Source organism: Salvia miltiorrhiza, unplaced genomic scaffold, assembly GCF_028751815.1.
Source record: "Salvia miltiorrhiza cultivar Shanhuang (shh) unplaced genomic scaffold, IMPLAD_Smil_shh fragScaff_scaffold_39, whole genome shotgun sequence".
Lineage (NCBI taxonomy): Eukaryota > Viridiplantae > Streptophyta > Magnoliopsida > Lamiales > Lamiaceae > Salvia > Salvia miltiorrhiza.
Genome location: NW_026651458.1, coordinates 478645 through 504183, shown reverse-complemented (window position 1 = coordinate 504183; position 25539 = coordinate 478645). Strand labels below are relative to the sequence as shown.

General features: G+C 45.7%; 3 protein-coding genes across 3 annotated transcripts; all 3 read right to left on the bottom strand.

Moving 5' to 3' along the window:
* Positions 1–7291: 7291 nt before the first annotated feature.
* Positions 7292–7921, bottom strand: LOC131002925 (CBL-interacting serine/threonine-protein kinase 12-like). The gene has a single exon (XM_057929417.1). It carries the CDS (start codon positions 7910–7912, stop codon positions 7448–7450), a length of 465 nt encoding a protein of 154 aa, XP_057785400.1. The 5' UTR covers positions 7913–7921; the 3' UTR covers positions 7292–7447.
* A 10859-nt stretch (positions 7922–18780) lies between these two features.
* On the bottom strand, positions 18781–22038 carry LOC131002936 (uncharacterized). Its single transcript, XM_057929427.1, has one exon. The coding sequence runs from the start codon at positions 22036–22038 to the stop codon at positions 18781–18783; it is 3258 nt and encodes a 1085-aa protein (XP_057785410.1).
* A 542-nt stretch (positions 22039–22580) lies between these two features.
* LOC131002935 (uncharacterized) lies at positions 22581–24221 on the bottom strand. The gene has a single exon (XM_057929426.1). It carries the CDS (start codon positions 24219–24221, stop codon positions 22581–22583), a length of 1641 nt encoding a protein of 546 aa, XP_057785409.1.
* Between the last annotated feature and the right edge of the window lie 1318 nt (positions 24222–25539).

Here is a 25539-nt window from a genome sequence, read left to right as displayed (position 1 = left end):
AGCCTAGGTACTATTTATCTATTTCAGCATTTCTTTTCGTTCTTTAATGTGTTTAATCCCTTTTGTATTTATGAATTGCGTTATGTGTGAGTAATTCCCTTGGTGAGGTTTTAGGGGTGGAAATAATTGTTGTTAACATGTAAACATTCGTGAGGCACTTGTTCTTTCGGTTGAATCTCGTGGTTCCGGAAGGATCTGTTCGAAACCATGGGCAGTAGGGGTCTAACGGGTGATCTCCGTTCGGTAAAACGCTGTCCATGTAAAGCAAAGGCCAGGGTATACCAAGGTACAACAATCGGTATGCCCAAGACCGAGTAGCTGAACAGCGTCAACAAAAGGCGTTGTAGATCCAGAAGGTGGGGAAAGGGTTGATGGGATACACTGCCCTTCTTCAACCTTGGGCTTCTCTAGAGACTATCCATCAACTGTGATGAGGCATAAAGCCATGGTTATCGAATGAGGAAAGCAATCTCGGCGCCGTAGCATGTCTATGACTGGTCGGCTGACAAAGCCGGAAATAGTTGAGTCCTGGAGGCATGTGTCACTAAAAGCGTGGAGTTGGGGACCTCGGGAGAGAAGGTTGATGAGGGCCATGCTTGGTGAGTAACGGGTATGGCTACTATCTAAGGAGGAGTGAAGCACTGCCTTGTGACCGGGGATTGTGTGATCTTCGGACCAAGTGACCACAATGAGAATCAACCATCCTATATGTGAAGTATAACCCCTTGAAACGCCCCAATGTCTTTGGGCCACGCCTTGGGCTTGTATGGATCGTAGACGGATCATCAGTGTGCCTATGACCGAAACGAATGTTAACAACAGTTATGACCTTACCGAATAACCTCACCCCTTTGTTATTATTGATCTTGTTTATTTCTTTTGCAGAGTATACAGATTGAGAATTGTGACACCTCAGTTTGTCGTAGGAGAACAAAGTGGTTCCTCACTCCCTGTGGGATTCGACCCTACACTTACCGCTAAGGCTAAGTTCTTATTGCGAGAAGTAGGAGCGTGTATTGTCTGTACTGGGCATACATAGGTATTTTGTCCGCACCGCACGACGGGTGTGTGTCACTTATCGGCGCTGGCGCTCTTCTCAGCTCAGGCGCCCTTCTCAGCTCTGGCGCCCTTCTCAGCTCTGGCTCTCTTATTAGCTCTGGCGCTCTTCTTAGCTCTGGTTCCTTTCTCAGCTCTAGCATCCATGTCGACTCTGGTAACCTGGTCTGCTCTGTTATCCATGTTTGCTCTGGTACCTTCTTCTGCTGTGGTACCTTCTTCTGCTCTGGTACCGTAATCTGCTCTAGTACCCTTATCAACTCTGGCATCCATATCAGCTCTGGTACCCTGGTCTGCTCTGGTATCCATGTTTGCTCTGGTATCCATGTCTGCTCTGGGAGAGCAGTAATAGCTAGGGCATGATGAGCTTGCAGAGGTTAACCATGAAGTTTTCCGGGCTGCTGTTGCTGCTGAATTGGGTTCAAGGTACCAGAAAGTTGGCCAACAGTCGTTTCAAGGCGCTTGATCGTAGCTGATTGAGACTCAACTAGAAATACCTCTAGATTGACTTGCAATAGAAAAAGGACATTCTAGCGATGGTAAGTTAATCCTCTTGGTTATTATTAATTTATCATACAACGATTAATTCTAACATGCTACTATGAATTTAACAGCTGCACATAGGTGTTAGGAAATACTTACTTGTAAAACGGATGCACAGGTTGTTGATGATCGTATCGAAAGACTCCAGTTCTGATCTTCTCGACTGTATCCCGCTCAACTTTCACCGTTGGATGGACAACGAGCTGTGAAAGTCCCAAGGCAGAAAGCTCCCAACGTTTCCTGCGCCTCCTCTCAGCTCTCAAACCCTAATAATTATAGTGTGTGTTTCCTGAGAGCTGACAGCTGTATTTTATAATAAAATAAGCAGTAGGGGGCGCCACTTTAGGGTAGGGGGCGATTTCTGCTCCTTCTAGGGCTAGGAGTCATTGGGCCAGTCCAGGGACCAGATACAAGGAATAAAGATGGGCCTCAAATAAATTAATTTATCTATGGTCAGCCCATACCATAATTAATTTATAAATATCAGTTCATTCCACTAGAGAACCGATATTGACTTACCCCTTTATTGCCGGTGATGAGTCGGGGCTTGTATTTAGACTTATTAAATCCTCGTATTTAAAATCTCCGACATCCATTAATTAATTATAGCTCTGACAGCCTTATTTAATTAATCTCTTTTGTAATCCTTAAGCAGTACCACTCAAACCTTATTATTGCGCCTGAACTTAATCAACCTGCAGGGTTTAACGCAATAAACATTATTGAGCTCCTTAAGGGGATGTCATTAACCTCTACCAGATACGAGTACTAATACAGATAATCAGATATCATATATTAACCGCTATCACCCAAGATACAGAGTACTCAAGTTACTATATAACTCTCGCTCATAGTAAGTCAAAGTGATAAACGAATCAACTTATATATCTGACATCTTATTAGTATTAAGATCTTATAAGTCACCGAGATCTTTAATTCTTCACTTAAGTCAGATAGAAGAATATATCTCACTGTGGTCCTATCAATACGTTATGACGTACCAGTATAGATAAGTAGTCAAGACAAACTACTTCCATCTACACCGCAGCCTAAACCAGTGATTATATTATATCTCTTAAGGTTATTCCAATTATACGGTCTTCTGTGATCTACAACACACCATATAATCTACTTATATAGAGATAAAGAACATACATATGCAATCATGAACCCAATCAGATAGGAGATTAAATAGTGAACACAAGAATCATTGTATACAAGCATAAAACGTTCTTGCTTTCAGTATACAAATCCAACAATTTCCCACTTATACTAAAGCAAAACTTTTAGTATACAATGTGTCTAAATACTAGCTATTACAACATCCACTTCACACTTCACTTCTTCTCCCACTTATACTGAAAGTTTTTCTCTAAGTGGGTGGCATCAACCGCAATCCCATCCCTCGAGCATGTTTCTCGTAGGCCTTTTACGGCAAGCTCTTCGTGAAAGGATCAGCTAAGTTCTCCAAAGTGTCAATCTTCTCAACTAGCACATCTCATCTGCTTACGATTTCTCGTATGATGTGGTACTTTCTCTCTATGTGTTTGGTCGCCTTGTGGCTCCTGGGTTCCTTAGAATTTGCCACTGTACCTGAGTTATTACAATAAATTATGATACTCTTAGGCAAATTAGGTACCACTCCTAGATCCAAGAGGTAGTTCCGGAACCATACAGCCTCTTTAGCAGCTTCAGAAGCAGCTACATACTCGGCTTCCATGGTGGAGTCTGCAATGCACTTTTGCTTTGCACTCCGCCATGATACGGCTCCACCTCCCAAGGTAAACACATATCCAGAGGTAGATCTCTTCTCATCCCGGTCAGCCTGGAAATCCGAATCGGTGTAACCCAAAGGAGATAGACTGTCTGATTGGTAAACTAGCCTATAATCTCGAGTCCTCTTCAGGTACTTGAGAATATGCTTTACCGCAGTCCAGTGTCCTGGTCCAGGGTTCGACTGATATCTTGCAACCATGCCAACGACATAGCATATATCAGGTCTCGTGCAAAGCATTGCATACATGAGGCTACCTACGGCGGAAGCATAGGGTATCTTCCTCATTTCCTCAACTTCACTAGGCGTCTTGGGACACATGTCCTTAGACAGAGGAATGCCATGTCTGAAAGGTAGCAAGCCTTTCTTGGCATTTTGCATGCTAAAACGAGCAATCACAGTATCAATGTAGGACGCTTGAGATAAGCTCAACATCATTTTCTGGCGATCACGGACAACCTTGATCCCCAGGATGTACGCTGCATCTCCTAAGTCCTTCATTTGAAACTGTTCGGATAACCATTTCTTTATGTCCGATAATAGCTCAACATTGTTTCCAATGAGAAGGATATCATCTACATAAAGTGCAAGGAAAACCACGTCGCCATTGGCATCTAAACGGTACACGCAACTTTCGTTCTCACAACGAGTAAATCCATATGATTTAATGACCTCGTCAAAACGCTTGTTCCATGACCTCGAAGCTTGCTTAAGTCCATAAATGGACTTCTTCAGCTTCCATACAAGATGCTCTTCGCCCTTTTTCACAAACCCTTCGGGTTGCTGCATATAAATGTCCCTTCCTTCTTCAAGGAAACCGTTTAGAAAAGCGGTTTTGACATCCATTTGCCAAATCTCAAGGTTCATGTGGGCTGCTATGGCAAGGAGTATTCGGATAGACTTAAGCATGGCAACCGGCGAAAAGGTTTCATGATAATCTATACCCTGTTCCTGGGTATAACCTTTCGCCACCAGTCTAGCTTTAAAAGCTGCGACTTCGCCATCCGAATCTCGCTTTCTTTTGTATACCCACCTACTACCTATAGCCTCAAAGCCATCAGGTAGTTCAGTTTTCTCATATACATCCATAGCAGTCATGGATTCTATTTCAGAAACCATGGCGTCGTACCAAGAATCTGCATCCAGATCTTTCATCGCTTGTCTATAGTTATCAGGGTCGACATCCTTTTGTTCATCAACAGGAAGAAGATCCGAAGACTCTCCCAAGAACATAAATCGATCAGGTTGAATTATAACCCTCCCACTACGACGAAGCGGTGGTGGTACAGCTGTGACAATGGTTCGTGCAGTATCCTGTGGTGCATTCACTTGCACACTTGGCTGGGGTGATGGAATCGCTTGTCCATTGCCTTCGATTTCTTGAAGGACAATCTCGAACCTTGACTTGTGTTCATTTATATAATCATGTTCCAAGAATCGTGCGTTGGTGCTAACAACCACTTTTCGTTTTCTTAGGATATCCTATAAACAACATTAACTCGCATCTAGGCTCCAATTTCTTCGCTTCCTTGTCTAGCACGTATGCAGGACAACCCCATACTTTAATATGGTTCAAGCTGGGCTGACGCCCTGACCATAACTCGATAGGAGTTTTAGGAACCGATTTGGACGGTACCCTATTTAGCAAATAAACCGCTGTTTCCAAGGCAAATCCCCAAAACGAAATAGGCAATGATGCATAGCTCATCATAGATCATACCATTTCCATAAGAGTTCTGTTTCTTCTCTCCGCTACACCATTCTGTTGGGGAGTACCCGGTGCAATCAATTGGGATGTAATCCCAAAATCTGACAAGTATTGCAAAAATTCATTTCCGAGGTATTCGCCACCGCGATCAGACCGCAATGACTTGATAGATTTACCCGTTCTCTTCTCCACTTCTGCCTTGAATTCTTTGAATTTCTCAAAGCATTCAGACTTGCGTTGAAGTAGGTAAATATACCCAAATCTTGAGTAATCGTCAATGAAAGTGACGAAATACTCATACCCTCCACGAGCTTTTGTGGACATCGGTCCACACAAGTCAGAGTGAATCAATTCTAACACATGCAAGGCCCTATTTCCCTTGGCCTTAAAAGGCCTTGCCGTCATCTTCCCTTCTATACAGGATTCGCAGGTTCTAAATGGAACAGCTTGAAAGTCTTTCAAGACTCTATTTGAAACGAGCCTTTGGATCCTATTTATATTGATGTGGCCTAACCTTAGGTGCCACGCATGCGTATATTGTTCATGAGAATAATACTTCCTCTTATTCGGATTAGGACAGATTTGTGATGTAGATGCAACATGGACATAATTTTTAATTGGACATGTAATAGTATAGAGAGAGTTGTTCAAAATTCCAGAACAAATAGTCATGTTATTTTTCATGATAGAGACGCCTCTATCAAAAGTAACAAAATATCCATCCAAAAACAATTTTGAAACAGAAATTATGTTCCGCCGAAACTCCGACACATATAAAATATCTCTCAAAACTAAAATGTCATCACCAAAACATAAAGATAAATCTCCAATAGCAACAGCTGCGACGTTCGACGCATTGCCCATGGAGATGGTGATCTCATCACTTTCCAGCTCCCTTGTCGGCTTGAAGCCCTGCAAGGTGTAACAAACATGATCAGTTGCCCCCGTACCCACTACCCATGAATGAGTAGAAAACGAAGCTAAACATATCTCAGTTACTAAAACTTGTGACGTACCTTGTCCCTTTGCCTTGAGCATCGGACAATCTTTCTTCCAATGCCTAGTCTTGCCGCACTTGAAGCACTTCCCCTTTCCCGTCGGCTTCTTCACGCTGTCGCTAGGGCCGTCCACTTCGGCTTTGCCACTCCCACTAGCTTCGTTGTCATTCTTGCCCTTTGGACCTTTCCACTTCTTTTTCCCGCCTTTCGACGAAGAAGTAGATCCCTTGGCAGCGACAAGAACCTTTTTCTCCTTCCGCGTGCCCATAACTCCCTCCGCCGTGACTAGAGCATTCAACAACTCATTAAGAGTATAGTTGGCCTTGCTCATAACGACATTGAGACGGAAGTTCTCATAAGATTTGGGGAAAGTGTTGAGGATGATATCGACTTTGGCTTCGCCTTCGATACCCCCTCCTAGCAGATCAAGCCTGTCAAACAAATTTATCATATGCATGACATGATCGTGCACAGAACTGCCGTCGCTCATCTTACATGCCAAGATTTCTGTCATCATGTTAAAGCGGGCAGATCTTTCGGACTCCCCATAAACCTCAGAGAGATTTAAGATGATCGTAGTCGCATCGTCCATGCCCTGATGCTGGAGTTGCAAAGTTTGCGACATAGTCATCATAATATAGCACTTGGCCATATTATTCGACTTGTGCCACCTCCTATGCGCCTCATGTTCCGCATCAGTTGACTGATCAGTTAAGGCCGCGGGACGTGGAGTGGTAAGCACAAAACTGTGCTCGTTAGCGTCAAGAATATACATTATGTGGCGTTTCCATTCGGTATAGTTAGGACCGGTGAGAGTATTGTTTGCTAGAATATTAATAATCGGAGACATAGACATATCTGAAAGTAAACAATTTAAACATGTAAGAACATGAAAGCATATAGTTCGTAACAATAATATTGTAACCTTTTGATAAAACAATATTAATGAAACCTCCAACGGCTCAAAGAATCCCATGTGCAAGCCACGTTGGGTGGACGTTTACACACGAACTCCTCAACCAGACTATTCACCTAGTCATTTAATTTCCATGTCAACTTAACCTTTTGACAAAAGAAATTAATAGTTGGCACCTTAACTAGACCATATCATCATCAAGAAGGGACTCCTTTGGGAGTTGTACATTGTACTTGATATGATATCTAAGCAATGACCACATTTTAACCTTGAAAATTAAAGGGTAAAGGTGCAGATTAGTCCCTAAAGTAGACCCCCCTAGAGCGTTTAGCCCCCCACACTCGACTTTGGTGCAAATACCTCCCCTATAGTACATAAAAAATATGCAACTTAACCCACGAAGAAAACGGACGTCTAACACCGTTTCCTTGAATTTTTTTTATTTTTTTCTTTTATTTTGTAGTGGGTCCCACCACCACCTCCATTCCTCCTCCGACCACCACCACCACCACCACCTCCATTCCTCCGCCTTCTACGGCAGCGGCGCCCCCTGGGAGAAGCAGGTCCACCGCTCCTCCATCCCCCCGCCCAAATAGTTTCTCGACCTTGGCGGCGTCGTACCCTTTCATCGACAGAACCTCCGGGGCCACATAGGCCGGCGTGCCGCAGAAAGTGTGGAACAGCCCGTCCTGCTTAATCTGCTCAGGAATCGCGCTCAATCCGAAGTCGGAGACCTTGAGGTTGCCGTCCTCATCGAGGAGGATGTTCTCCGGCTTCAAATCGCGGTGGTAGACGCCGCGGGCGTGGCAGAACGCCACCGCGGAGATCAGCTGCTGGAAGTACTTCCGCGCCACCTCCTCCTTGAGGTGGCCCTTGGCCACCTTGCTGAAGATCTCGCCGCCCTTGACGAACTCCATCACGAAGAAGATGTTTGGGTGGCGGACGCGCCGCAGGATCGAGATCTCGCGCTTGATATGCGCCATTAGACCGACTTTCAAGATCTTCTCCTTGTCGGTGACCTTTATCGCCACGCCCTCACCTGTCTTCACGTTCCTCGCGTGGTACACCTTCGCGAAGGTCCCGTGGCCGATGACCTTTCCGACGTCGTACCGGTCTAATAGCAGCCCCTGCAGCTCCTTCTGCTTCGGCGATTTCAGAGATTTGCTTGCGGCTGTGCCGTTGTTGCCGGCGGCGGCGGCCATTGATTTGCAGTGAATTTTAGCTTCTAATCTCGAGGGTTTAACAGCTTATTTACTCAAAGCTCAATTCGATTGCAGTATGCGAGATAATATACAGCTGCTGATTTTGATCGAGAACCCTAAATTCGCAACTGATTTTTTGCAGGCGGAGGAATGGAGGTGGTGGTGGTGGTGGTGGTCGGAGGAGGAATGGAGGTGGTGGTGGGACCCACTACAAAATAAAAGAAAAAAATAAAAAAAATTCAAGGAAACGGTGTTAGACGTCCGTTTTCTTCGTGGGTTAAGTTGCATATTTTTTATGTACTATAGGGGAGGTATTTGCACCAAAGTCGAGTGTGGGGGGCTAAACGCTCTAGGGGGGGTCTACTTTAGGGACTAATCTGCACCTTTACCCAAAATTAAATTCTCGAAATTGACATACTCACTCGGACCATGTCGCTTTCAATTTAATTTTCTTGGTTATCTTCTTTAATTCCATTCTCCAAAGTACTTGTGAAAATTACACAAGTAAGCCACGTTGGGTGGACGTTTACTGCATAACTCCCACTACTTTAATGGTTTAAATATTTTTTATAGAAACCTCTTCTGACAAACTTATGAAAAACAAATGTGAAGTAAGCCACGTTGGGTGGACATTTACTCACATTGCTAATCACTTTGTCTAGAGACCGCATGTGGAGATCTATAAAATAATTTTAATTGCTTAAAAATTATTTAAAAATCTGCTTAGTCTTTTTCATTCAAAAGGTTTGTTCATGCACAAGCACATAATCTAATCATGCTTTTCTAGAACGCAACATGTAAAACATGCTCGCAGAATTCTAAAACATGCTTAAGAAAACGATAAACCTATTATCATGCTTGTCTAAGCGCAGTTAATAAAGCATATTAACAAGCAGAGACGAACAAAAAACAGGTAAAGAGCATAAGGGATTAAAACCACGGCATGCAAAGAACAGTAAAAAGAATTAAAATTCTTCGCGACCCATTCGTGGAATCCCAACATCTATTCTCTTTTTAAAAAAATAAAATATAACTAAAAACTTGGCCCGAAAACTTCATCCGGCCCGTCTTTGGAAAAACTAGGGTTTGGGCCCCCTAGGGTTTGGAAAATCAGCCACCTAGGGTTTGGGATCCCCTAGGCGCCGCCGCCTCATTGGGCAGCCGTCCCCGGCGTGCAGCAGCAGCCCGGCGCTGGCAGCACCCGCCTGGTTCGGCCTCCTCGGCATGTCCAGCAGCAGCAGCAGCAGCCCTCGGCGTCTCCAGCACACTCCAGCGCACAACAACAGCAGCAGCAGGCCCCCGGCGAAGGTAATAGCAGCGGCAGCAGCGGCAGTGCGCCGCCCGCTGGGCGCGCACAGCCCCCGCCGCCTGCCTCCCTCCTCTCGCCCGACCCGCACGCCACCAGCAGCGCGCGCAGAAGCCCTGCACGGCACCCTCGATAGCAGCAGCACCCGGCGTGCTCGGTAGCCTGACCAGGCGCGCGCGGCGCACGACGCTCAAGCGCTCGTGTGCACGCTACCCTCGGCGTCGACAGTCCGTGCCGCACCGCACCCTTCACGTCCTCCTTACACCATTCATCCGTCAATTGATTCGTCGTCGTCCTCGTCTCGTTCCTCAGTTTTACAGATTACAAAGGAAAAACAAATACAATTTGAAAAACCTAATCTAACCACGGATTTTCTCGCGGTGAAAAACGATTACAACGTCAAACAACGTAATCCACGAATCAACAGACCACAAAGAACAACAGCAGTAAAAACAACGCACATAATTAATCGTACATAAATTAATAATAGAGCCAAGAAATTAATCTTGGGCTCTGATACCAATTGAAGGAATATTAAACTGAATTAACGGTCCGCTTTGCCCGATGATCGTTTCTTGGTTATTATTAATTTATCATACAACGATTAATCCTAACATGCTCCTATGAATTTAACAGCTGCACATAGGTGTTAGGAAATACTTACTTGTAAAACGGATGCACAGGTTGTTGATGATCATATCGAAAGACTCCAGTTCTGATCTTCTCGACTGTATCCCGCTCAGCTTTCACCGTTGGATGGACAACGGGCTGTGAAAGTCCCAAGGCAGAAAGCTCCCAACGTTTCCTGCGCCTCCTCTCAGCTCTCAAACCCTAATAATTATAGTGTGTGTTTCCTGAGAGCTGACAGCTGTATTTTATAATAAAATAAGCAGTAGGGGGCGCCACTTTAGGGTAGGGGGCGATTTCTGCTCCTTCTAAGGCTAGGAGTCATTGGGCCAGTCCAGGGACCAGATACAAGGAATAAAGATGGGCCTCAAATAAATTAATTTATCTATGGTCAGCCCAGACCATAATTAATTTATAAATATCAGTTCATTCCACTAGAGAACCGATATTGACTTACCCCTTTATTGCCGGTGATGAGTCGGGGCTTGTATTTAGACTTATTAAATCCTCGTATTTAAAATCTCCGACATCTATAAATTAATTATAGCTCTGACAGCCTTAATTAATTAATCTCTTTTGTAATCCTTAAGCAGTACCACTCAAACCTTATTATTGCGCCTGAACTTAATCAACCTGCAGGGTTTAACGCAATAAACATTATTGAGCTCCTTAAGGGGATGTCATTAACCTCTACCAGATACGAGTACTAATACAGATAATCAGATATCATATATTAACCGCTATCACCCAAGATACAGAGTACTCAAGTTACTATATAACTCTCGCTCATAGTAAGTCAAAGTGATAAACGAATCAACTTATATATCTGACATCTTATTAGTATTAAGATCTTATAAGTCACCGAGATCTTTAATTCTTCACTTAAGTCAGATAGAAGAATATATCTCACTGTGGTCCTATCAATACGTTAAGACGTACCAGTATAGATAAGTAGTCAAGACAAACTACTTCCATCTACACCGCAGCCTAAACCAATAACTTGTCCTAGAGTTATTTCGGCTGTGATTATATTATATCTCTTAAGGTTATTCCAATTATACGGTCTTCTGTGATCTACAACACACCATATAATCTACTTATATAGAGATAAAGAACATACATATGCAATCATGAACCCAATCAGATAGGAGATTAAACAGTGAACACAAGAATCATTGTATACAAACATAAAACGTTCTCGCTTTCAGTATACAAATCCAACAAATCCAGTGTCATCTCTCAAGGAAGATCTTTAAGGGCTTTTAATTATGTCACAAAAAAGCGATAAACTTTTATTATTAAACTAAAACTTATAAAGTAAACTTAACGTGAAATTAAACTTGTAATTAACTAGGCAGAAAAGAATGAAAGCAAGAACGTAAGCAAAAGGAACTACTAAACCCTAGGCAAGAATTAAACGAACTTAAGAATTTAAACGCTTCTAACTAAGAATTTAAATAACTTTGTTTAAAGCTTCTAATCTAATGAACATAAACTAAATTGTATAATTTAAAGCAAAGCATAAACCTAACGAAATTGCATAATTGAAAGCTAAACATAATTTAAACGATGCAAAGGAATTAAAATAAATACGAAATACCATAAACATCGCGAGGATGAAATCGTTGTCACTTGATTACACCTTCGAAACAAAAACTAAACAAAACTAAACTTGAAATCTAACTAGAACAAAGAACTCAAAAACTTGAAGAACAATGAAAACTTGAGAAGCCTAAGTCTTTGGTTGCCTTGCGGAAGGATGATTCTCCAAGGTGGAACGAAAGATTAGGGCAAAGAATTGATTATTACATGAACATTAAAGCCCTATTTATAGACTCTCTTTCAACCCTAATGCCGATCAAAAAGGCCTTGCAAAACTGGACTTTTAAATATAAGCATCGTGAAATCAAAGGAAAGTCCAGCTGGCATCGTGCTCTGCAAGTAACGGTAGCTCTGGCAAGAAATCGCCAGCTCTGGAATTGTGTTAACTCTGGCACGTAAAGTGAGCTCCGGTGACTGAGCTTCGGCTCTGTCAAGTTTTAGCTCTGCTCTGACAAGTTTGTTCTGCTCTGGAGAATTCGGCTCTGATAGTGAAGTTCAGCTCTGGAGATGGTCAGCTCTGACTATGGAAGTCAGCTCTGCTCTCATGCAGACCTATCCGCGCAGCTGTGCTCTGGCGCAGCTTCTCAACTCTGCTCTAGCGCGAACTTTTAGCTCTGGACACCAGTTTACGCCTAAGTACGCCATTCTGACCCAAAATCTCCAGCATAACACTCTTCCATTTATAAAATCAGAATCTCCTACAAAGCATAAAACAAACCCATAAACGCACCAAAATCCGGGTTATTTAACTCAAAATAAGCACATGTAAACCCCCAAAATACGAACAATTAAGCATAAATCATACATCGATTAAACTTAGCATGCTCCTATGAATTTAAGTGTTGCACGTTGATGTTAGAAACACTTGTGAATTGAACGCAGAGACTGTTGATAATCACATCGAAAAACTCTAGTTCTGACCTTCTGAACTATATCCCGCTCAATTCCTAACGTCGGATGGACAACGATCTTTGAGAACTCCCAATAGTTTTCGACCTCACCGTGTTCGGCGCCCCCTCTCTCTCTGCTCTCTAAACCCCTAATTTTTTTGTGTTTTATTCTGAGAGCAGATATCTATATTTATAGGCAAAACACAGACCTAGGGCCTTAATAACTATGTTAGCTGAAAATTACCATTAGTGGGCTCAGGAGCCTTTGGGCCAGGTCAGGGATCAAATACAAGGAATAAAGATGGGCCTCAAATGAATTAATTCTTATGGTCAGCGCAGATCATAATTTATTCATAAATGTTAATTCATTCCACTAGAGAATCAATATTGACTTACCCCTTTATTATCGATGATGAGTCGAAGCTTGTATTTAGACTTATTTGACCTCCGTATTTAAAATATCCGACATCCATTAATTAATTAAAGCTCTGACAACTTATATTAATTAATGTCTTTGTAATCCTTAAGCAGTACCACTCAATCCTTATTATTGCGTCTGAACTTAATCAACCTGCAGGGTTTAACGCAATAAACCTTTTGAGCTCCTTAAGAGGATGTCATTATCCTGTACCGGGTACGGTTACTAATACAGATTACCAAATATCATATATTAACCGCTATCACCCAAGATACAGAGTACTCAAGTTAATGTGTAACTCTCACCCATGGTAAATCAAAGTGATACACGAATCAATATATTTATATATCTGAAACCTTATTAGTATTAAGATCTTATTAAGTCACCGAGATCTTGATTCTTCACTTATGTCAGATAGGAGAATACATCTCACTGTGATCATATCAATACGTTACGACGTACCTGGTGATGCACTGAATCACCAACACCTAAACTAGAAGGTTGATAGTAGATCAGAACCTGAAGGAAATAGACGGACGGATGCTTCTTTCACTCTTCAATGGAACAGTTCTTTACAAACGCCAAAACATACAGGTAAAACTTGAGAGAAAAGATGGATCCCTTCTACTATTACAGACATGCTATTTATAAGAGACGGAGAGGGAATGGTAAGATTGTCTTTTCCTTCATGGCACGTGCTCGGTACGTCCTTGGCGTCGTTGTCACTGGTGGTTGTCCTTGCTCCAACGGCCTTGCAGCTTTTGTACCCTTCAGAAGGTAGTTGGGAACTTTTCGCTTGTGCCGCTATCTTTAGGTGTTGAAGCCTGCGCTGTTTTCTCCACGGAATGCTGGTGTTGCGCCGCCTTCTCTTGGAGCGGTGATGACTGCGCTGCTTCTTCAAGGGGTGGAATGACTGCGCTGCTCTTTCAAAGGATGGATGACCGCGCTGCTCCTTCAAGGGGTGGAATGGCTGCGCTGCTCTTTCAAAGGATGGATGACCGCGCTGCTCCTTCAAGGGGTGGAATGGCTGCGCTGCTCTTTCAAAGGATGGATGACTGCGTTGCTCCTTCAAGGGGTGGAATGACTGCGCTGCTCTTTCAAGGGGCACTGGGATCTCCGTTCTTTGTCCTGCATTGTTAGTTTTCCTATTTTGTGCGATAATCATTAAGGTAGTAGATACTTCACATTGGTAACATATGGGATACAGGTCGTATGCTGCGCTGATGAGGACCTTATCCCTCATCAGCTACTCCCCCCCTTATTCTACGAAAAGAAGTAGATTTTCACGTGAATTTTCGTAGATGAAAAGTGTTTGCTTTGAGGTATGGAGGAATGGCCGATATTAGGGAAGGCAGTGAGTGAGCCTGCGCAGGAGGGCTTCATATCGCCGTCTGTGTCGACTGGCATGGTACAGAACTTGTCCCATCGCATTTAATGTGATCTGATGTTTTTGAGTACTTTGTGACGTCCTTCCATGCTTTTATTTTTGTGAGGATGAGATCTCGACCCTTCGTTTTCACCCACCATTCTGGGATGAAATCCTAACCTTCCATTTTCCTTTCGCACATCCCAACCCTAATGATTATTCTCCCTCCCTTCCCTCGATTCAAATTCCCCTCTTATAAATACCCTCCATCACCTTCATCTTCTTCTTCTTCTTCTCCTTCTCCGAACTTCCTTTCAGACTTTTCCGATTTCTCCGATCTCTCGTCGTCCCCAATTTCCTTGTTAGGCTTCCCCTCCGACCTTCACTTCTCCTACCAGGTTAGGTTCTCCCTTCCTTCATTATCCCCTGTGGCCTGCTCGCTTCCTCTCGGTTGTGTTGTTGCGTGCTTGTTTTCTTTTTGTTTTGTGTGTTGTTTTGTTTTTTTTTTCGTGCGTTCGCCATGGCCACCGTGGGTGCCCGGCAGCAACAAATAAATGAGGCGGATGATATGACATGCCAAGGTTGTCATTTTCCTCGTTCCACCATCTCCACCGCCCAAATGGCGGAAGTACGGGGGTTGTTACGCATTAAGCCGGATGATCGTGAACTGAAAATCCGGATGCAGCGGGAATCCGGCGATATGCCTGATGCGGACGGGCAATGGCGCCCGGACACCATCCCTATTTGGTATGCGCAGGTGAAGGCGGGTCTGCGCTTACCCCCTTCCCCTTTTCTTGTGGGAATATGTGAACGGTTCGGGATCCCCTTTTTTCAGATCTCCCCTTCTTCTCTCCGTAGGGCCCATATTTTACATATCCTCTGCGCTGCTAATAACTACCCCCATAGTGTAGAGTTGTTTCACCAGACCCACATCCTAAAAAAGACCGATTGTCACTACAACTTTACTGCCAAGCCGAAGATGAATTTGACATTCCTAGGTAATCTTCATTCTATGGATAAGAAATTTCGTGATAAGTATTTCTTTGTACAAGTGCGGAATGGGACTTGGGCGGACTGCGCAGGGACTGACGAGGTGGAGTGGCATCGGACGAAGCACTCCTCTCCCCCAAATAGAAAACCCCTAGGTAACCTAGAAATCGCCTTCATCGATCTCCTGGGCCAAGCCTTTGCTGCCAAAGATTTTGATGTCCTTAAACTAGTCGCTTCTCCCTCTGTCTTGGCTGGGGCTGGCCTCTTCTCCCGTTATCCCCCAACCTCCATCGGTATATTCCAAATGTTTGTATCGTCTTTCGTGCTAAAGATTTTCATTTCCTAACCATTCTCCTTCCTGCGCAGGTATGTGGAGATCAGCTGAGCACGGTACCATTGCTTCATTCAGTTTCCTTCCTGATCCTGCTGTTGGGGGAGACACTACCCCGCAGACTGGGTCTGCGCAGCACGTGTCCCCTGAGTCTTTCAATCCTGGGCGGCCCCGTCCGGGTTCGTCTGCTGCTGACATTCAACCTCTTCGACTCCACGACGAAGGTGATGCGAGTTCCGCTGAGGGTACTCGTAAGCGTCGCAAGACTCGACAGGTAGTCTCGTCCAAGAAGAAAAAGGTCCCTGCTTCTGGTGCCGAGAGTAAAGATTCTTTCGAAGCCTTACTCGATGATGTGCCTCGTCAAGCTGCGCCGGCAAGGGAGGGGTCTGACTCCGTTATGGAGATTCCAGGCCCTCGTGCTTTGAAGGATTTGACCGGTCAGGAGTGCCGGTCCCAGATGGAATCGCAGATCGCCTCTGTCGACCTGCGCAGGTACGATGTCATGAACATGGAGGACCTGGCCTTTGACATGTGCCTGGGCGTAGAGCAGGTAAGCTATGCGTGTTTTTGTTTTTGTGACATTACTATTGTGCGGGTATTTTTATTCATCCCCTGGATTGTGATTGTGTCTGCGCAGTTGCGGGTGAAGTGCTTGTCGGCCTCCCGACATATGACCCGGGCAGCCGCTGATCTTCATGAAAAGGAGGGGGAACTCATGGCCTCTCTGGCTGATAATACTGAGTTACGGGAACAGCTGCGCCAAGCTCAGGCTGAGCTGTCTCAGATGAAGGTGAAGAAGGAGTCCCTCGAGACTGAGCTCGCTCGTGTGTCCCAGAGCAAGGAGGAAGAACTCAAGGCTCTCAAGCATGAGATGTCGGAGGAGTGCCGGGCAAAGTTGAATCAGATGAAGACAACGATTGCCGATCAAGAAAACCAAGCCTTCATGCGGGGGATACAAGAGTTTCGCCAACAATACTTCCTGACTGCGCGTGGTCAATTGTTCCTGCGCTATATGTTAGAGGATTCCCTTCAAGCTTTCCGCCGTTCCCCTGACATGCTCCTCTTGATGGGGCCTGCCATGCAGTTCTTGGTTAAGGAAGGCAGTCGGCTCGCTCTTGACCAGGTGGGAGCGACGCCTGATCAGCGCAGCAAATTTGACTTTGAGGCTGTACTGAAGCAAGTGGATGACACCAGTCTAAATGGGCTGTTGGGCGTCGATCCTTCCGCCCCTTCGACTCCTGGTTGGTGGCTTCCTGTTTTGGATAAGGCCCTCCAGCTCTTTGCTAGGGATGAGACGAGGGATGCCCTACCTGCGGCGCCGGTGATTCGGTCTCCTTATCTGAATGAGCTGCGCTGCCATATGCGTTCTCCTCGAGGCAACTATCCCGGGGGGAACTTGGTCTACCCTCCTCCAACTTCCTCCTCGGTCGTGCCCAACTCTCAGGGCCAAAAGGGGTCTAGCTCCCGAGTGGCGCAGGGTGGGACGGAAGTTGTGGTAGCAGAGGCTGCGCAGGAGGAGGTTGTGTTTCAGCTGCCGGTGGTGACGGATCCGGTGATCGAGGAGATTGCGCAGCCTGCCTTTGTTGAAGATCCCCCTGTTGAGGAGTTCATCGTGGATCCTCCTTCTTCTCCCCAACGCCTTGACTGACCAACTCCCTTCTATGTTTCTTTTGTTTGTAAAAAGATTGTTCTTTTTGTAGACATTATCCCAATTGTAAAGTTTCTCTTGGACCCATTTTATATAATCGTATGGCTTGATTTTCTTTGAATGCTCTGGATGGTGTTATTTTATTTTATATAACCGTATTTCGTGTTTATCTTCATGACTTCCTACTTCTCTGTAAAAGGCTCGTTGTTGAAATCTGACTAATTATGAATATGATCAGAATTCTGTTGAGTACTTATGTGTTGGGAAAAATGTATGTAAGCAACTATGAAGAATTTTGTTTTAAGATTTTAGCTTTCTATCTTTCTGTCATTTGTGCGGCCATTGTGTATCCCTCTTTTAAGCATCCGCTGTCCCGTTTTCTGCGCAGTCACATCTGCGCGTCCACTATCCCCTTGGCTTGCGCAGTCATATCTGCGCGTCCACTATCCCCTTGGCTTGCGCAGTCATATCTGCGCGTCCACTATCCCCTTGGTCTGCGCAGTCATCTGCGCGTCCATTATCCCCTTGGTCTGCGCAGTCATATCTGCGCGTCCACTATCCCCTTGGTCTGCGCAGTCATCTGCGCGTCCATTATTCCCTTTGAGTGATAGTGCTATTTTCTTTCTTTAGATCCTTAGTGATAGTTTCTCTTGAATAGTTTCCCTCATGATGGTACGCCCTTAAGATGGAACACGGATGGTACACCCCCGCAGAGCGGCCCTCAAGATGGTACACCCTTAAGATGGAACACAGATGGTACACCCCCGCAGAGCGGCCCTCAAGATGGTACACCCTTAAGATGGAACACAGATGGTACACCCCCGCAGAGCGGCCCTCAAGATGGTACACCCTTAAGATGGAACACAGATGGTACACCCCCGCAGAGCGGCCCTCAAGATGGTACATCCTTAAGATGGAACACAGATGGTACACCCCCGCAGAGCGGCCCTCAAGATGGTACACCCTTAAGATGGAACACAGATGGTACACCTCCGCAGAGCGGCCCTCAAGATGGTACACCCTTAAGATAGAACACAGATGGTACACCCCCGCAGAGCGGCCCTCAAGATGGTACACCCTTAAGATGGAACACAGATGGTACACCTCCGCAGAGCGGCCCTCAAGATGGTACACCCTTAAGATGGAACACAGATGGTACACCCCCGCAGAGCGGCCCTCAAGATGGTACACCCTTAAGATGGAACACAGATGGTACACCCCCGCAGAGCGGCCCTCAAGATGGTACAAGTTCAGTGTTGGTGTGTGTTTAGGTGTTATGCAAGTAAGAGAAGGTTTCCCTAAACCATGAAATCCATTTTATTAAGATGTCCATGGCCCAAACCTCGTTAAAACCCAGTGGGAAAAAGAGTGTTTGGTCTACATGATGGAAACTGAAAAAGAGTACTTACACGTAAAATTTCTTAAGGTTATTTATGTTCCATGGCCTGGTTAAGGGCCGCCCTCCTTGATCTGCTAGATGATAAGCTCCTCCCCCCAGGACTTCCGTGATAACAAAAGGACCTTCCCAGTTAGCTTCAAATTTTCCTACAGGCTTCAATGCGTCTGCCCGCTTGAGTACCAAGTCTCCTTTCCCAAGTCTGCGCAGCTTTACCTTCTTGTCGTAACCAGCTTTGATGATACTTTTGTATTTTGCCGCCCTCACCTGTGCTTCCTCTCTATGTAGCTCAATCAGATCCAAGTCCAGTCGGCGCAGTTCCTCATTCTGTGCAGTGTCATAGGTAGTAACCCGATGAGATTCCAGCCTTACCTCGGCAGGTACCACAGCGTTCGACCCGTATACCAAAGTGAAGGGAGCCTCTCCGGTTGCGGTTTTCGGACTGGTTCTAAGTGCCCATAACACTGTATCTAATTCCTCAACCCATCGTCCCTTGCTTCGTTCGAGTCTCTTCTTGATCCCTTCGCATATGGTGCGATTTGCCAATTCTACCTGTCCATTGGCTTGAGGGTGGGCGACTGACACAAATTTCTGTGTGATGTCCATCCGCGAACAAAAATCTTCGATCTTCTTGCTCGTGAACTGGGTTCCGTTGTCTGAGACCAAAATCCTTGGCACCCCATACCGACAACAGATGTTCTTCCATATGAACTTTTCCACTGTGTTATCATCGATTTTGGTGACAGCTTCCGCCTCGATCCACTTGGAGAAGTAGTCTACGGCAACTATGAGGAAGCACTTGCCTCCCGGAGCAGTTGGTAATTTACCCACAATGCCGATTCCCCATTTGTCGAAAGGATGCGCAGCATGCATGATCCCCATTTCCTCCCCAGGTATGTTGATTTTGGGAGCGTGTCTCTGACAAGCTTCACATTTTTGCACGAAGGCTTTCGATTCTTTGCTGATTCCGGGCCAGTAGAATCCTGCTCTGATTATCTTCCTTGTCAAATCCCTGTGTCCACCGTGATTACCGCAGCACCCTTGGTGGATCTCTTTTAAAGCAAACCGTGCTTCCTCTGGGGCCAGGCATTTCAAAAATGGATGGGTGAAAGACCTCTTGTATAGCTGATCGTCAATGAGGCAATAATTCTCGTATTTGGCATACCGTGAGGTATCCTCCTCCATTCGTTTGCCATTTTTCAAATAGTATATGATGGGTGTTCTCCAATCGTCCTTGGTTTCAATATTGTATACCTGTGCCACCACCGCTCTCTTGGGTTCGAACACCAAGGTAATGTCCTCGCTCCACGTTTGTTCGACTGCACTGGCTACTCTGGCCAGGAGGTCTGCTCGTTGGTTTTCTTCTCTCGGCACTTGTTGTATTTCAAATTTCTCAAACTTTTTCCCAATCTCCTGGACTTTGTCAAAGTAGTGTTTCATTCTCTCTTCTTTTATCCCGTAACCTCCTGTTAACTGTTGTGCCACCAGTTGAGAGTCAGTTTTAATCACTGCGTTGTCGGCTATGAGTTCTTTAAGTATGTGGGCTGCCCTTAGCACTGCTTCATATTCGGCTTCGTTATTGGATAGTTTATCTTCAAACTTGATAGCGAATTGGTAGATTTCTCCTTCGGGCGCGGTGATGTAGATTCCCACCCCACACCCTTCTTTGGTGACCGACCCATCAACCTGTGCTGTCCACGGTCCCCTCATAGGCCACCTTGTTGCTTCTTGAATGAAGTCCGCCAGTGCCTGCGCTCTAATGGTAGTGCGCGGCTCAAACTCGACTTCGTACTCTCCGAGCTCTATAGCCCATTTCACCATCTTCCCCGCTAGATCCGGTCGCCCTAAGATTTGTTTGAATGGTATTATTGTTCTCACAATGACCTTGTGCGATAAGAAGTATGGCCTCAACTTTCTGGCCGTGATCATGATTGTGTACGCGGTCTTTTCAACCTCAGTATAGCGTAGCTCTGCACCCTGGATGACCTTGCTTACGAAGTATATTGGTTTTTGTTGTCGATTCTCCTCCCGGACCAGCACTGAGCTCAGAGATTCAACTCCCACGGAGATGTATAAGTATAATGGTTCCCCCGGAGAGGGTTTTGTCAACACTGGTAGTTTGGTCAGGTAAGCTTTTAGGTCTTTGAAGGCTCTTTGGCACTCACTACTCCATTCAAATCGACTTCCTTTTCGTAGAACCTTGAAGAACGGGAGACTTCGCTCAGCTGAGCGTGAGATGAACCGACTCAACGCGGTAATTCGCCCGTTGAGTGTTTGGATTTCTTTGACATTCCTGGGTGAGGTCATGTTCAGAATAGCTTTAACTTTGTCATTGTTAACTTCGATCCCCTCCGGTGTTACCCTATAACCCAAGAACTTTCCTGACTGCACCCCGAAGGTGCACTTAGCGGGATTGAGCATGAGTTTATTCTTGCGGACTACTGAGAAGGTTTCCTCCAGATCGGCTACGTGGGAGCTGGCCTTAATGCTGCGCACCAACATGTCGTCGACATATACCGAGATATTTCTTCTCAGCTGCGTCCTGAAAATTTTGTCCATCATACGCTGGTATGTGGCCCCTGCATTCTTGAGGCCGAAGGGCATGCTTTCCCACCCGAAGACTCCTGTGCACACTGCGAAGGCGGTTTTGGCTACATCATCTGGATGCATCTTTACCTGATGATATCCTTGGTATGCGTCCATCATGGACAAGAGTTCACACCCTGAAGTAGCATCCACCAGTTGATCTATTCGAGGGAGCGGGTAACAGTCCTTAGGGCAAGCTGCGTTGAGGTCTCTGTAGTCCACACACATTCTCCACACCTTGACTTTCTTTTCTACCATGACTGCATTAGATATCCATTCGGGATATTGGATTTCCACGATATGTCCTGCCTCTAGGAGGGCTTGGACCTGTTCCCGAATAGCTGCATCCTTCTCCGCGCCAAAGTGTCTTGTTTTCTGTCTGACTGGTTTAACCGTCGGGTCCACATTAAGACGATGTTCGGCTAGCTCTCTGTCTATCCCTTTAAGATCGGAAGTGTTGAATGCGAATACATCCGCGTTCCTGCGCAGGCATGCGGTAACTTCCTTTTGGAGGGTTGGTGCCATTCCCGCTCCAATTCTGGTAGTGTATCCTTCCCTGTCAGGAAAAAGTTCAATGAGCAAGCATGCATCACTCGTGGAAACGAGTGGCTGTTTATCAACTCCATCTCTGAGTTCCATGATTTCTCTGCGTTCGGGGTTTGACGCGGTGACTATCCCCATCTTCTCCTTTCTCTGATCATTAGGTTCCCCCGGGACATTTGCTTGCTTTCGTTTCTGCTTTCGGGTGTTGGGATCGTCTCCAATACTATCGTTCTATTGAGTTAGTGTTTGCACATGACATTGCTTCGATGTAGCTTGATCCCCCCACACCTCCCCAATTCTTCCACCGTCTATTGGAAACTTCATTTTGAGGTAGAACGTGGAAACTACTGCCTTGAAGGTGTTAAGCGCGGGCCGCCCCAAGATGATGTTGTACGTGGGTTTCAGAGCATCTATGATCAAGAATCTGATTGTCCTGGTTTTATAACCCTGCGATCGTCCCAAGGTGACTGGCAGTTCTACCATTCCGATTGGTACTACTGATTCTCCTGAGAATCCATAGAGTGGTGCATTCGTTGGTTCAACATTGACATCCGAGCCAAGGGCCTTCCAGCAGTTCCAGTACACAATGTTCACCGCGCTGCCTGAGTCCACAAAAACTCGGTGGACCAGGCATCCAGCCACGTCTGTTGAGAAGACTAAGGCGTCATCATGGGGGTACATTAACGGTCTGGCATCTTCCGGGCCAAAGGATATGGTGGGTTCGCTGGCTGCGCTGGTGATAGCCATGACCTTAGAGTTAAATTAAAGTGTCCTGTTCTCACAGCCCTGACAAGTTGTTTCTTCGCTCTGTTTGATGTAGGCATACCGTTTTCTCCAACGATCATATGAATTTCCCTCTGGAAAGGTGGTCGTTCTGGTGCCTCATTCCTTAATTCTCTTTCCTGCCTGTCGTCTGGGTCATTTCTTCTCTCCCCCCTATCACGCCTATGGTTATCCCGGTCACGGTTGTGCCGTTCTCCGTTCATTGCTCTCGGGGGTCCAGTGACGAATCTGTCTAGTCGACCTTGTCTCACCAATATCTCCAGCTGATTCATCAGGTGTCCGCAATTTGCGGTTGTGTGCCCATAAGCATTATGGTATTCGCATAGTTGGTCATTTTTCCCTGGTTTGGGATCACCGCGGGTGTAATTCCATGGGGCTCGGAACCAAACTTCATCTTTGACAAGATGGAAAATCTCGTCAGCAGGCCTGTCCAAAGGGTGACGCTCATGTGTATCCCCAGTTTTGTTGCGCCGATCTGGCTGCGCAGGTCTCGGGGAGGGAGGCCTTGTTTCGACCGCCATGGCTGGCATTCTCGGTGGCAGACCCTTATATGGTATTCTCTGAGAGTGTTTTTCGCCGGGATGCATCCCGTTGTCACCTTTCTTCGCGCGGAGTTTATCGGCTTCGGCCCTACGTGCAGCCTTGGCATCCTCCAATTGTAGGTATCCTGGTAATATAGCCATGATGTTGTCGAATTCCTTAGGCGGTGTTATTTGTAATGCGTCGAAAAGGGGACCTTGCTTTAATCCTCGAACGAACGCGTAACATTTGATCAACGATTCTGCCTCTGGTGTGTCTAACACGGCCATGTTGAACCTGGTCACGTACTCCCTTAACGATTCCTGTGGTTCCTGTTTGACATCCATCAAAGATATAGCGGTCTTTCCCATTCTCTTGGAGCTAGCAAACTGTCGCATAAACATGAGGTATAAGTCCCCATAAGAGTAGATGGAGCTGCTTTTCAAGTTGTGGAACCATCTCTGGGCCATTCCTGATAAGGTGGTGGCAAAAATTCGGCATTTTATGCCTTCTCCATATTGGTGTAACGATGTTAGGCCCTCGAACCGTGCCATATGTGCTTCCGGGTCAGTTGTCCCATCATAGTCGAGAGAGACTGGGCGATAATTCACTGGTAAGGGTTCCAGTAAGATCTCGTCTGAGAATGGACTATTGCTTAGTCTTGGCACTTGTCGGTGAGGTGCATTCCTCCTTCTTCCCCCAGATGTGCCCATGGCCCTGCGCTTGTGTGGAGTTTCCCTTCGAGGTTCTTCCTCCTGTTCTTCCGATGAATATGCTTCCTCATCGGAGACTTCATTCCTTACGGTTTCTTGGGGATGCTCTCTCAGTTCCGTTTCTAGGCTCTTCAGCTGACTTTTAAGAAATGATACTCTCTCTTTGAGTCTAGTGTTCTCCCTCTGGGTGCCCCGACTGCGCTGTGGAGTAGTGCCGCTTGTAGAGTCGCCTACATCCTCTATTTGGACACTATTAGTGACAAACCTCCTCTTGTTCTTCCCTTGCCCTTCCCCGGTATTTCCCATTCCTTTTTGCGTGACCGGGTGTGATATGTTAGGTAATTCGTGGTTCCTGTCCTGGGTTGGTACTGTGGTGGTTTTCTTGTGTGTGATAGGCTCAACTTCTCCCAATGCTGTCGGGGTAACGGGGGGGGGGTTGCATCCCTGCCAGTTGCCGGATTGTGGCATAGTTGAGCATCGTTAACATTTGCTCAGTGAGCGTGATATTGAGGAGCCCTTGCGTGGAAGTAGGCACCGTACCCTCTGGTGCCGAAGTCCTGATCAAAGATTGTGTTGTTCCCGGAGTAATCCCAGTAGGCCCCGAGGCCGGGTTGTTGAAAGTGGTGAAACCTGGCGGTGTGAGTTCAGACAAATTAATCCCTTGGGTCGAAGGGATCCCAGCCTTCCCGGTTCCTGACTCTCCTGCGACTGTGTCAAAATCCTTAGCCAGATTCCTGTACGGGTCATCGGTTCCCATGATTGGTACCTGAAGGAAATAGACATGTTAGCATAAGGACATATGAATAATTATCGCTGCGCAGGCGGCCTGCGCAACCCTGTTCTCGTAACCCCTAGAATCATTGACTGTCCTGGTGGGACCCGTAAAACCCTAGAGAAACCCTGGAGAGATTCTTAAAACGAAAGATTCATAGAAGCCCACGAACTTCGGCCCATAGAGCCATTCAGGATCAAACGTACGGATTTCTTCGAAGAGAAAAGTTGCGTAGAAAACCCTTCCTCATAGATATTCATGAGGAACATCAAGCTTTTCTGGGAAATAAACCCAGAAAAGATATCTCCACATTTTCATCGCCAGAAAGGAAAAAAACCATTGTGACAATAAGGAGCTCGGTTATGTGGTAATCATTACCAAAGAGAACAAACGTTAGTGAGCATTGATATTATGCATAACAACATGTAAGAACAGAGCATGCATGTAAAATTTCAGAACTCTCAAATCAACAAAAACTCTCGCCCAAACTCAACTGTTCCCCTGTGCACATGAATGATAAGTGAACTTCTATGGGCGAAAAAGACTCATCTAAAGAACGAACACCCCATCCCCAGGTTAAGATTTGCAACGAACACATTAGGATCTAAGAATCATACGAGCTCAATAGGCATCAAGGAAATTTTTCATGTCTTCTTCCAAGATTTTTCATGCATAACACGCAAAGAACTTAGATCAAAACACACGTTTGAAGATTTTCCTCACAGCATACTCATACACCATAGATCTCCACTTATATTGAACAAGAACATGAAGAACAGAACCCCCAGACACACCCAAAAACTCACGCCTTAACTAGCATTTTTTCCCACAGACGGCGCCAGTTGGTGATGC